This window comes from Saccopteryx bilineata, chromosome 10 (assembly GCF_036850765.1).
Source record: "Saccopteryx bilineata isolate mSacBil1 chromosome 10, mSacBil1_pri_phased_curated, whole genome shotgun sequence".
Classification (NCBI taxonomy): domain Eukaryota; kingdom Metazoa; phylum Chordata; class Mammalia; order Chiroptera; family Emballonuridae; genus Saccopteryx; species Saccopteryx bilineata.
The window spans coordinates 62763761-62777095 of record NC_089499.1 but is presented as its reverse complement, the minus strand read 5'-3'; the positions used below and the strand labels follow the sequence as shown (position 1 = coordinate 62777095).

General features: G+C 37.1%; 1 protein-coding gene across 4 annotated transcripts in view; it reads left to right on the top strand.

Annotated features, from left to right (window-relative positions):
- The window catches only part of DENND6A (DENN domain containing 6A), a 53312-nt gene that overhangs the window by 25238 nt on the left and 14739 nt on the right, over window positions 1–13335 (top strand). For 3 of the 4 annotated variants that reach the window (XM_066244871.1, XM_066244873.1, XM_066244874.1), the window contains 8 exons: window positions 67–179; window positions 864–944; window positions 2355–2460; window positions 3965–4044; window positions 5110–5172; window positions 6157–6212; window positions 9822–9944; window positions 10956–11051. In XM_066244871.1, the coding sequence (XP_066100968.1) occupies window positions 67–179; window positions 864–944; window positions 2355–2460; window positions 3965–4044; window positions 5110–5172; window positions 6157–6212; window positions 9822–9944; window positions 10956–11051 (718 nt within the window). The remainder of the gene's footprint in view (window positions 1–66; window positions 180–863; window positions 945–2354; window positions 2461–3964; window positions 4045–5109; window positions 5173–6156; window positions 6213–9821; window positions 9945–10955; window positions 11052–13335) is intronic. The other variant, XM_066244872.1, reaches the window with a different exon arrangement.

The following is a 13335-nucleotide window of genomic DNA, read 5'->3' as shown; positions in this document are numbered from 1 at the left end:
AGGAAACTGGATAAGTAAGTGTTATACTGTGCTATCCTTAATTTTTTTCATTTTTGTTTTTGTTAGGTTGTCTTGGAGATACCCAGTTTTGTTTTAGATTTCGACAGTCTTCTGGGAGGAGGGTGTCACTGCATTGTTTCCTGGATCAATTTGACAAAGATTTACCAGTTTACTTAAAGGTTAGAAAATAGTAATAGAAGAATGTCCATTTGAGAGGAAATTTTAAAACTCAGTTACTCAGTTACTTCTGATAGCATTCAGAAATATTTTGCTTTTGTTTTGTTATATTACACTGCTGGATTTCCTAAATGAGTTTGATTCATAAAGATTTAGTATGTGAATGAAAGAGGCTTTATAAAGTTATTGTTCTTAAAACGTAATGTTGATTGTGAATTATAGAAATTGATTAGAATGCTGAAGTAGTTTTATTTGTTAGTAACTCTTTATTTAGATGTGGAGGTAGGGTGGTACTATACCAGTAAATATCACCCAGAGATGAAGATTCCCTGTGGTAATCCCTACCTACTTTATGATAGTATAATAGTTCTCTTTTTTATTTTTTTAATGAACTTTGTTTTACAGTTATTGCTTATTAAAAATAATTTTAATAAATCAGATGATTCCAGAGTGTAGGTTTCTGTTTTGTACTTCATGCTTACATCTCTAACTGCATCATCTTTGGGCTAGTTAGCAGGTTTTTATCTGTTACTGTCATGATTATTGTTTGTGTTGATGGAAGAGGATAACTAGCTCTTTATATATACCTCATGACTCTGTTTGGCTTTAAAATGGAAAATGGTAATAGTAAAGGGTGTGTATATATATATATGTGTATATATATATATTTGTCATTTCTTTCATAGAAGGATCCTGCTTATTTTTATGGATATGTATATTTCCGACAAGTTCGAGACAAAACTCTAAAAAGAGGCTACTTTCAGAAGGTAATTTTCATATACATTATAATGTAAAAATATTTTTATATTGTGGTTAGAAAGATAGAAACTTTTAGAATGAGTAATCTTTAAAGTCTTTGATATTTTATTTTTAAACATACTAGAATTTATATCCTTATTTTTTTATTATAGATAGCTATTTCTAGATTTTTACCTGCTATTGAATTTTACTTTATGCTATCTCTGTACTATTCACTTGACAATAAGTAACAGTTATTTTATGAAACTATCAAAAGCCAGAATAATCTGCTTAATTTTTATATTTTAGAATAAGGGAAAAAATTAACAGATAATAATATAGTTAACAATAAAGCCTGCAATCTATTTTTTGAAGAGTCAGTAAATATACTTTAGTAACATCCTAGGAATAGTGTTTACTCTAAATGTACCATGTTTTACTTTCTTAAAAAAAATCATTGATTTCAATTTTATTCCAGCTAGTAGGATATATCTTTACCTTTTGTAACCAGAACATGCCCTGGCCAGAAATTGATGCTGGATGGAAAGCTAAAAAATAGTTTTCAAGAAAAATGGATTTAAAAAAATAAGATCAGAATAATCTTTTTTTTTTTTTTTAAGTGAAAGGTGGGGAGGCAGAGACAGACTTGTGAATGCCTTCAGATGAGGATCCACCCAGCATGCCCACTAGAGGGCGATGCTCTGTCCATCTGGGGCTGTTGCTCCATTGCAACCAGAGCCATTTTTTAACTCCTGAGATGGAGGCCATGGAGCCATCCTCAGCGCTTGGGGCCAGCTTGCTCCAGTTGAGCCATGGCTGCTGGAGGGGAGGGAGAGAGAGAAAAAGAAAGGAACAAGAGAGGGAGGAGTAGAGAAAGCAGATGGTAGCTTCTATGTGCCCTGACTGAGAATTGAACCTGGGATATCCATATGCCGTGCTGACGCTCTACCACTGAGCCAACCAGCCAGGTCTGTGATTAACCTTTAAAGTCACAATTTCTAAGTATGTGGCTATGACCATTGAACTCTATAATAGTCATAGGTCTTAGTTTGAAAAAGCATTAATTTACTCTTTCTTTATTAGGAAGAATTCATCTTGCTAATTCCTGATATTGTTTTGCTAATGACAGTAGTAACTAGGCTTTGGAAATTGTTCATGATGATGTTAGTCTGTTTATAGGAAACTTTTTTCCTGGTAAGAAGGAGAATTTGTGAATATGCTTTTATGTTCTTAAAGTGTAGTAATAAGGTTAAACTTTCTATTTTCTGCAACTGTAGTTTTATGTTTTCTTTTAACCATGGTACTGTAAAAGTCTTTTTATTTCAAAATGCACACTTTTCACTTAAGTTAGCTTGTTAGTCATTGACTATGTTAGAAATGTTGAACTTAAATTATAATCACTAGGAAATTTTAAAAAAGCGTTTCTTTTTTCCCTCCAGTCCTTGGTTTTGATCAGCAAACTACCTTATATTCACTTTTTTCACACTGTACTCAGACAGATAGCACCAGAGTATTTTGAAAAGAGCAAACCTTATTTGGAAGCAGGTAAGTTAAACATTGTGTGACTTAAATATCTTTATGAAGGAATTTAAAAAATTTTACTGGCAATGGTCTGATAAAAATGAAGTTGACCATCTAAAAAATTAAGAATTTGGCCCTGGCCGGTTGGCTCAGTGGTAGAGCGTCGGCCTGGCGTGCGGAAATCCCGGGTTCGATTCCTGGCCAGGGCACACAGGAGAAGCGCCCATCTGCTCTCCTTCCTCTCTCTCTCTTCCCCTCCTGCAGCGAGGCTCTATTGGAGCAAAGATGGCCCGGGAGCTGGGGATGGCGCCTTGGCCTCTGCCCCAGGCGCTAGAGTGGCTCTGGTTGCGACAGAGTGATGCCCCGGAGGGGCAGAGCATTGCCCCCTGGTGGGCAGAGCGTTGCCCCCTGGTGGGCATGCTGGGTGGATCCTGGTGGGGCGCATGCGGGAGTCTGTCTGACTGTCTCTCCCGTTTCCAGCTTCAGAAAAATACAAAAAAAAAAATTAAGAATTTTATAGTAGGAGAGAGATCCAGAACTATCCTTCTGGTATCTTTTCTAGACCCATCAAAGACCATATAATTTATTATCTCCTTTTTCACCATAGTTTAATAAACAAATATTGAATTAACAGTTCTGATACTCAGCACTATTAAACAGAAATCCTTATGTCACTCTATAGAGAGAGAAGGCCTCTCCCAGGTGGTGTGCTGGTAGCAAATTTGATTGATTGATTTTAGAGAGACAAAGAGGGGAGAGAGAGAGAGAGAGAAGCATTGATTTATTGTTCCACTTAGTTGTGCATTCTTTGGTCACTTTCTGTATGTGCCCTGACTGGGGAGCAAATGCTCAACCTTGGTGTTTTAGGATGACATTCTTACTGAGCTAACTAGCCAGGGCCTTTTTGTAGTTAATTTTAGTGATAATAAATGCATAGAAAAACTCACTTTAAACCTATTATTTTGTTGCTTTAAAAATTTTATTAACTGCCTGACCAGGTGGTGGCATAGTGGATAGAGTGTCGGGCTGGGATGTGGAGGACCCAAATTTGAAACCCCAAGGTTGCCGGCTTGAGCATGGGCTCATCTGGTTTGAGCAAGGCTCACCAGCTTGAGTCCAAGGTTGCTGGCTTGAGCAAGGGATTACTCGGTCTGCTGTAGCCTCCTGGTCAGGGCACATATGAGAAAGCAATCAATGAACAATGAAGGTGCCGCAAGGAAGAATTGATGCTTCTCATCTCTCTCCCTTCCTGTCTGTCTGTCCCTATCTGTCCCTCTCTCTGTCTCTGTCACCCACACAAAAAAAATTTATTCAATTTATATCCAGGTGTACATGTGTATTTCTGGTGAAATGTGGGATATTTTCATTACTTTTTTTTTTTTTTACTTTTCTTTTACTTTTTTTTCCTATCCTTCCCAGTATATTTTTCCTGCTCTACAGAAAGTCGAGTTCTAATTTCTAATATACTATTTTTCATATTGTAATATTTCCATTTATACTAAGGAAGTATTTTATTTTATTTTTTCAGCTTGTAATGATGTTGATCGATGGCCTGCCCCTGTGCCAGGGAAAACATTACACCTGCCTATTATGGGGGTGGTAATGAAGGTAATAGCTTATATTTCATTTGTCTCTAAGAAATTTACACATGAGTTTTGCTTTTTACCTTCCTAATAACATTCAGTCCTACTGCTGCTTTCACTTTTTTCTTTTTTTGATGTGAGGAGTTACTGAGATACCATAATCCATCCTGCTGCACAGACCACTAGTAACACAACTTTAGGGGCCACCAGTACCATCATCCTATTGAGTTTGCATGGGCTGCTGGGAGTCATTCCTATATAATACATGCAAATGTAAATGTCACCTAGAATTCTGCTATTCCATGGCCCTCCAGAGATAAGTGGTATTATAGAATACTTGTAGGATCAAGTATGAATTGCTAAAAATTAAATTAGGAAAGCCATTGGTTTTTAGTCTTAAATGATCTTAATATACTAATATCAGATCCAGCATGACTGTCCTTGGGTTGGGTATTGTTGTAAGTTCTCTTTCTTTCATTTCAAAAATTAAATTAGCATTTTTTTCTCAGATTTTGCATGACCATGCTCTAAGTGCTTTTGCATGCATTTTCATGTTGGACTTATTTTTGGCAGTGCTCTCTCTTTAGATGTGCTCATTTCTGTAGGAGCTGTGTTTTGTTTTTTCCCTGGGAAAACATCAAAAGTAGTACTTGTAGCTTTGAGTTGAGTGTTCTCATGGTTTCCTATGAGATTCGTCCCATAGTTTGGCAAGCTTGAGCGGGTGTGTTTGGGTGTGTATATATTGATGAAGCAAAGATTGGAAAAATAAGCAGGAAGCGGTATGAAGTTGATGTCCTTTTTCTGTTTTTCAGCACATTTACTTCTCATTAGATTAGTGATTTCTGTGTGTATGGGAGTATGGAGACCTTGGTTCAATTACCTTCTGTTGTGAATGAAAAGAAATATGGACTTAAATTTTTTAATCCGACATAAATGCTTTGTTTTTAAGGCTTTTTAGGCATTGCTGAGTGTACCTTTTTAACAGCAAGATAGAGCACTGCTGACCCCTCATTGTGGTGGTGGTGGTACTGACAAATTATAGAAAGGATATTCTTTAGTTGCCAAAGGTAATTTCTTCTTTCTCTTTAAGGTACGGATTCCCACATGTCATGACAAACCTGGGACAACTCAGATAGTGCAGTTAACTCAACAGGTAGTGTGGTATTGTGGTAGAATAATCCAGCACATAAAGCCTTTTTAATATAGCTTTTAAACTAGCGAATGCAGTTTCTTGGGTTTATAATACATTCCTGAATATTACTGAAATGTCCTATTAAATAGTTTTAATGACTTGATGATAAACTTCCTGATGTTTCTCAGATGGAAAAATGTCTTTTTCTCTGGTAGATACTGTTGAGAACTCAGAATTTATACTGTAATTTTGAGGACAAGGGGAAAATAAGTATTTTTTCCAGCAAGATTTAATTGTAACAAAGCCTCTTATCTGAAAGAATAGTCAGCAGACTTCTATTTTTAGGAAACTCAGTCAAAAGAATTCTTTTTTTAAAAATTAATTAATTTTAATTTATTGTGTTTACATAGATTCAAGTTTCCCACCCAGTACATCCCCCCCACCTGTTCCCTTCAACCTCTCCTTTGCCCCCTTCCCCCCCATGCCCTCCCCCTTCCCTCCAGGATTTGCTTTCCTACTCTCTATAATGCTGTGTTATGTGTATATAATTTCACCAATCTCTTTCCCTTCTCTGATTCCATTTGGATTGCCTTTCATTTTTCTCAAGCTAGATCTATTCACGGGTAGGATTGAATTTCTCATTTAAAACATTTTAACTGGTATATTAGCACTCCCATTGTTCTTTGAATTGAATAAAAATGGAGAGCAGTAAGAAAGCTAATTTTGCCTATGATCTATATCAATTAGTATTATGGCAGTATTTCATATAGCTGTGAATTAAACTGACTGTTGAATTAATGCCTTAAATGTGGAATCTGTTTCCTTGTCTTTCTGTGTTAGAGGAGATTGGTAAGACCCACTCTCTCTGTGGCTTCTCCTAGAGGAAGAGAATCCTGAAAGATAAATAGGACAATGTGCTTATTGATCATGAGATAAATAGGCATAATTTAAAAATCAAGCTCTGTAAATGTTAGTGGCATCTCTCTCTTTTCTTTTTTCTCTTAGGCAGACACACATATATCTGTTATTTTACCTACTGTTCATGAGGTGGATCTTTTCAGGTAAAGAGTAAAAAATTTTAACTGCCTTTTTTCTTTGCTTTGTGATGTTAATTTCTTTAGAAAATGAATGTTCTTGCATGAAATGTTGAAAAACCTGGAAGAAAATAGTTACTAACATTTTACATGTTATATATCAATGATTCATCCCTGACTATATGTTATGAGCTTGGACCATTAGGCAAATTTGGATATAGACTGGGTATTACATGGTAGAAACAAATTGTTTTGGTTTGATGTGAAAATGGTATTGTAATGATGTAAGAAAATGCACTTACCTTTTTTAGAGATGCATTGTATAGTATTTTGAGGTGAAATGTCACGAGGTTTGTGTTTTATTTTAAAGTACTTCAGTAAGAAAAAATAAAGTAAAAATGGCAAAATATTGTTAACACTAGATGATATATGATAGTTTTTACACTGTTATCTTCATTTTTCAGTATGTTTGAAATTTTTCAAAATGCGAAAACAAAACAAAACAAATAAAAACCCCCCAGAGATAATCTAGCACTTAAAAAAGAAGGAAAAAGTACCAATGTTTATGCTTTACACAGGTCAGCTAAATAAGAATCTTTGGATTGATTCCCAGTTCCAGCTCATGGGAGGTTCTCATGTAGCTCGGCTTGAGAAACCACTGTTATAAACAAGCAATTACTTAATATTAATACATGTAATCAGGAGTCATGTGAAAGACTTAGAATGGGTTTTGGTTTGATTTTGTGTGTGTGTGTGAGCGTGTTTGAGAGAGAGAAAGTGTGTATGTTTGTGTGACCTTTAAACTGCATAGAATACTGCTTCAAAGATTGATTAGTTTTATATGCTAGGTTTGTTTTATACATTGGCCCTAGCACAGTTGAATAATCCCACTTTTGAGTATTTACTCAATAAAAACGAAAGCATATATTTATACAAAGGTTTGTATGCAAATGTTTATAGCAGCTTTATATAGCAGCCTAACACTGGAAACAATGCAAATGTCCATCTACTGGCAAATAGATAAATAAAATGAGATATATACATGTGAACGAAATGCTCAGCAATTAAAAAAAGAATAAACTCTATGATACATGGATGACTCTCAGAAGCATCAAGTTTAGTGAACAGAGCTAGATTTTAAAGAGCTATTTACTGAATGATTCCATTTATATAATATTCTGGTAAAACTATAGGAGCAGATATCAGACCAGTAATTGCCTAGGAGTGGGGACAGGAAATGGACTACAAATGGAAGGAGGAAATTTTGAGGGATGATGCAATTATTCTATGTCTTTGGTAAGGGTGAATTAAATTATAATCTTAAAAAATAATAATTTTCTTAAAAAAAATGAGTTTAGTGCCTGATCTTTGGTGGCACAGTAGATGGAGCTTCAACCTGGAACACGGGTGAGGTCACTGGTTCAAAAGCCTGGACTTGCTTGGTCAAGGCACATATGAGAAGCAACTATGAGTTGGTGCTTTCTGCTGCACCACTCATCCCCTTTCTCTTTCTCTCCCCCTCTCCCCCTTTTCCCCCTCTCCCTCTCCTCTCCCCCTCTCCCCTTCTCCCCCTCTCCCCCTCTCCCCCTTCCCCTCCTCTTCTCCCCCTCCCCTTCTCCACTTCCCCCCTCCCCTTCTCCCCCTCTCCTCCCCCTCCCCTTCTCCCCTTCTCCCCCTCCCCTTCTCCCCTTCTCCCCCTCCCCTTCTCCCCACTGTAAGTTTAGCATTTTTACAGTGAAAAAAGGGAATGTCCCTCAAATAAAAGTAGAGTACAGAAAACTTTTTCCTTTTAACTATTTGATTGTAACCTGATGCCCCATTACCCCTGAATACTTTAGTGTCTGTTTCCTACAAATCAGGACACAGTGCAGGCATGAAAATTGGGAAATTAACATTGATAGATTAATGTTATCTAATACTAAGACCACATTCAAAATGTCACCAGTTGCCACAATAATATTCAGTTCAGAATCGTCTTTTGGATTTAGTTGTCGTGTCTCTAGTCTGTCCTATAGTCTGAAATAGCTCCTCAGTTTTCCTTTCATGTTTGTGACCCTGACATTCTTGTGGATTACATGACTGTTATTTGACAGGAAATTTCTCAGTTTAGGTTTGTCTGGGATTTACTCAGGATTAGATTCAAGTTCTGCATCTTTAGTAAGGAGGTAGCACAGTTTGGTTTCCTTGTTAATGATAATGTTCACTTTGATCACTTGATTCAAGTGGTGTTCTCCAAGCTTCTCCCTTGATTCTTTTTCCTTTTGTAATTAAGTATTTTGTGGGAGGGTACTTTGAAAGTATTTATATTGGTTATTTATTGCTATGTAATAAATTATGCCAGTACTTAGAGGCTTGAAAGAACAAACGTTATTTCACACTGCTTCTGAGAGTTAGGAATCAGGAAATTATTTAGCTGAATGGTTCTAACTCTGGATGACTTATGTGGTTGCAGTCAAGATGTCAGCTGAGGTTTCGTCATTGGACAACTGGGCTGGAGGATATGCTTCCCTAGAAATCTTATTTACTTGGCTGTTGTCTGGAGGCCTCATTCCTAGCCATGTATACCTCTGCATAGGGCTACTTGAGTTTTCTTCACAATATCAGCAGCTGAAGCCACAATAACTTTTATGATATAGCCTTTAAAGTCGTACATTGTCACTTTACCTTATCCTGTTCATTATCTGTGATCCACTAATTCAGCCTATACTTAAAGAGGGGGAGAATTAGGCTCTCTCTCTGTTTTAAAAGGAGTGCCAATAAATTTGTAGAAATATTTTAAAATGCCACAAACCAGCGCGGCTAGTAATTCCAGGTCTTGAGTGGGAACGGTGCAGAATGAAGAAAATAAGCTTAAAGAGAAATAGGAAGGGATCAAGAGGCTTCTGTAAGCTGATGGCAAGACATAGCAAAACAGCCCCCAGTTTGCTTTATTATATAGCCATGTGCAAATAAGGAAGTCTTGGATACAAAGTCACTCATCTCTAAAACAACCCAGGAATTCTCCCAAGTGCAGAAACCCTCCACCCTGCATAATAGCAGTGTTGTGTCCTGATAGGCTTCCTTCCACCTAATTCTAGGGCTGCTATAAAAAGCTGTAGCAAAAAAAAAGAGAAAAAAAAAAGAGCTGTAGCATTTCTCTACAGGATGGATCTGCCCAGGAAATCATTCTGTTATTTAGTATTAGAAATCCCACTTGTGATTTTTTCTTCATTCTTTAATATGGAAAACATTTACTTTTAAACTAAGTATATCTAGTAAACATCCTTTTGAAAATTATTTTTTCTTGTTTCCTTCAAAATATTTAAAATAAAAATTCAAATTTAACAGTGATATTAATAAAATAGACCTACCATATGATATGACAATTTAATAATTTTTATATGCATTATTGTTTGTCAGCCAATCTATGTGTTAATATATATTTAATTTTGTAAAAGTTGGAATGAGTCAAATTGATATCTTCTTTATGTGAATAAGAGGGACTTTTTAAATACATCATCATATTTTGAATGAATTTGTTTATCAGTTCAAGGTGCAAACAGCTGGAAGAATTTATATCAGTGTGAAGTTTTTAGAATGATTACATAGGAACTTAAGTTGGATAAATAATATTTCTACTGTGTAAATACCTTTCAGGTGTTTCTGCCCAGTTTTCCTTCATAGTCAGATGCTTTGGGAGCTGGTGCTTTTGGGGGAGCCCCTTGTAGTCATGGCACCATCACCTTCAGAGTCTTCAGAGACTGTATTGGCACTTGTGAAGTGAGTATATTTGGTTGCAATGGTAATGGTTGCAGCATTATTCCATCTCTTACATGTTTTATACACTCATTGCATTGCTAAACAATAATAGCCCTGTAAGGAGATGTGGAGTGCTCATTATAACATCAATTTATGGATAAGAAAGTAATTCAGGTTTCACGAGGGCTGGAGCCATGTTCTTATTTTTTGAGCACATGCATTCTCTTAAAGCAGTGGTTTTCAACCATTGTGCCACAAGGATTTTAAAAACATGCAATACCTATTTAGTTAGGGGCACTGACATCTTTTCTCTTAGAGTGTCATAAAAATGACAACAGCCAACACAATAATAGCCATTTGCTGTGAATGAATCAAAGTTATACTTTTTTTTTTTGTTAGATTGGCAAAAAGTATATATTTTTAAGGTGTGCTGCAGAATTTTTGGAATTAGTTTATATGTGAGCAATTAGTTTATATGAGATGAAAAAGGTTGAAAGTAGCTGACTTACACATAGCTAGTAACTGATAAATAAATATTAGTTGCATGGCCTGACCAGTGGTGGTGCAGTGGATAAAGCGTCAACCTGGAAACACTGACGTTGCTGGTTCAAAACCCTGAGCTTGCCTGGTCAAGGCACATACGGGAGTTGATACTTTTGGCCCCTTCCCCTTCTCTTTCTCTCTCTCTCTCTCTCTCTCTCTCCCGTCTCTGAAATGAATAAATAAAATCTTTAAAAAAAATTAGCTTAAAAAAATTAGTTGCATGAATGGTCAGTGTGTCTAGTAGAAGGCATAGAACTAAGTGAATGATGGAACCAGAATTTCACCTTATTTTCTGCCCCAAGTCCAGTGTTCTTTCAATATGCCATTTTACATTATATATTTCCATGTATTTTCCAGTTTCCTGAAATGACTTTACCACTTTGAAATAAGTGATCTCATTGGGGTTATACTTTGTATGTGGGTATGTTATAGTTACTAGCAGGGCCCTTCATTTCTGTGTCCTTTGTTTTACATGTTCTTGCTCCACAGCTGCATTTCTCCATTGAAGTACTTCAGTGATTTCCGACCCTATTTCACTATTCATGATAGTGAATTCAAAGAATATACTACCCGTACTCAGGCTCCGTAAGTAAATAAAGTAACTTTTATTAACCAACCAATTATTACTACCTTTATAACTAAATTATATAGAATCATTTTTGGTAATAACTTAATTTGAATTTTGAACAATTGACAGATTGATTTTATAAAGGAAGGTGTAAGGAGCTGCTGGCTCACATTTCAAGAGTCATTATCTTATTTTCTTTGGGTGATTTACTACACTGGGGAACAAAATTTTTTTTTTAATTTTTCTGAAGCTGGAAACGGGGAGAGGCAGTCAGACAGTCTCCTGCATGCACCCGGCCGGGATCCGCCCGGCACGCCCACCAGGGGGCGACGCTCTGCCCACCAGGGGGCGATGCTCTGTCCCTCTGGGGTGTCGCTCTGTTGCGACCAGAGCCACTCTAGCGCCTGAGGCAGAGGCCAAGGAGCCATCCCCAGCACCCGGGCCATCTTTGCTCCAATGGATCCTCGCTGCGGGAGGGGAAGAGAGAGACAGAGAGGAAGGAGAAGAGGAGGGGTGGAGAAGCAGATGGACGCTTCTCCTGTGTGCCCTGGCCGGGAATCGAACCCGGGACTTCTGCACGCCAGGCCAACGCTCCACCACTGAGCCAGCCGGCCAGGGTAGGGGAACAAAATTTTTGTTGCATCCACAAAAACACTTGTTCTTACCTAATTCGAGTGTGCTGATCTCAAATCTGACATTAGTTTTTCTCTGTAAGCTACAGTTTTTTTGCAATTTAAGATTTTAGGTTTTCATCTTATTGTAAAATTTTCAACATTTAGTTTAACATAATGAAGTAGAATGTCTTCTTGGGCATCATCTTTGTGAAAATATAATAATTTATATAATGCAGTAAATATACTAATACACTAAAAGATATGATTGCATCAGAATTTGTCTACAATTTTGAAATAGAACATATTAAAACACTTTAATCATAAAATTGCACAAAACTTATTTAAATTCTATTCAGAAAAAAAAAATTCTATTTAGGCAAAAGGTTGCATTTGTAGCTCTTTGTGTACTTGTTGAGGACAATCTCGTTTGATGCTCCAGCAGTAGTCTGCTCATCACTAACAGCTCCAAGATTTTCGGGAAACTTATCAAGATGACTGTTCAGAAAGTGAATCTTAATGCTCATGTTACATCCAATGTCGTGGAAAGCCAACAGCATCCTTTGAACCAGAAGTTTATAGTTTTCTGCTTTTTTGTTGCCAAGGAAGTTCTTTGTAACTGCCACAAAAGACTGCCATGCTGCTTTCTCCTCTTTATTCATCTTCCTGGCAAATTCTTTGTCATGTATGAGGGTTTGAATTTGAGGTCCATCAAATACATCTGCTTTTACCTTCTCAAAAGACAAGGTACTGCCTGACCTGTGGTGGCGCAGTGGATAAAGCGTCAACCTGGAAATGCTGAGGTCGCCGGTTCAAAACCCTGGGCTTGCCTGGTCAAGGCACATATGAGAGTTGATGCTTCCAGCTCCTCCCCCACTTCTCTCTCTCTCTCTCTCTCTCTCTCTTTCTGTAGTCTCCCTCTCCACTCTAAAATGAATAAATTAAAAAAAAAAAAAAGGAAAGACAAGGTAGGAAAAGCAGAAATAAAATGTTGAAAGCATTCACTTTCTTTATTCAAAGCCTGAACAAACTGCTTCATTAAGCCAAGTTTGATGTGAAGTGGGGGGGAAATGATCCTGTATCGATTAACTACATACAGGTTCATTCACAATATTTTGCATCCCTACTTCCAGAGCTTCACGTTTTAGCCACTCCTTCTGTGTCCAGTGTTTCTCCCGAGCTCGGCTGTCCCACAAACACAGAAAGCAAGGATACTTCATGAAACCTCTCTGTTGTCCTAGCAGGAAATTTACTATTTTAAGATCCACACTAATGATCCAGTTATGTTCCTCATACTTCAGAAAGTCAAGGACAATTTTTATATCATTATAATCTTCGTGCAGATGAGTTGAATAACCAATTGTAACTGCATAAACATTACCGTTATGTAGGAGAACATATTTCAGACTCCGTTTAGAGCTGTCAAGAAATAGCCGCCATTCTGTTGGACTGTAGGTGGTAACACTTAGCTGGCTGAGAAGACTACTGATATCATGACAGTAAACAAAGTGTTTGTCTTTGGGGAAGAAGTCCACAAAAATTTGTTCACGCTTCCTGAAATGGAATACTTTAGCTGACCGGTGAAGTACATTCTTTTCTTGAAGCCTGGAGGCTAATAACTTAGCTGCTTTCTTTGATAGGCCCAAATCTCTTACTAAGTCATTCAATTTGGGTTGGCTAAACTGCGGAG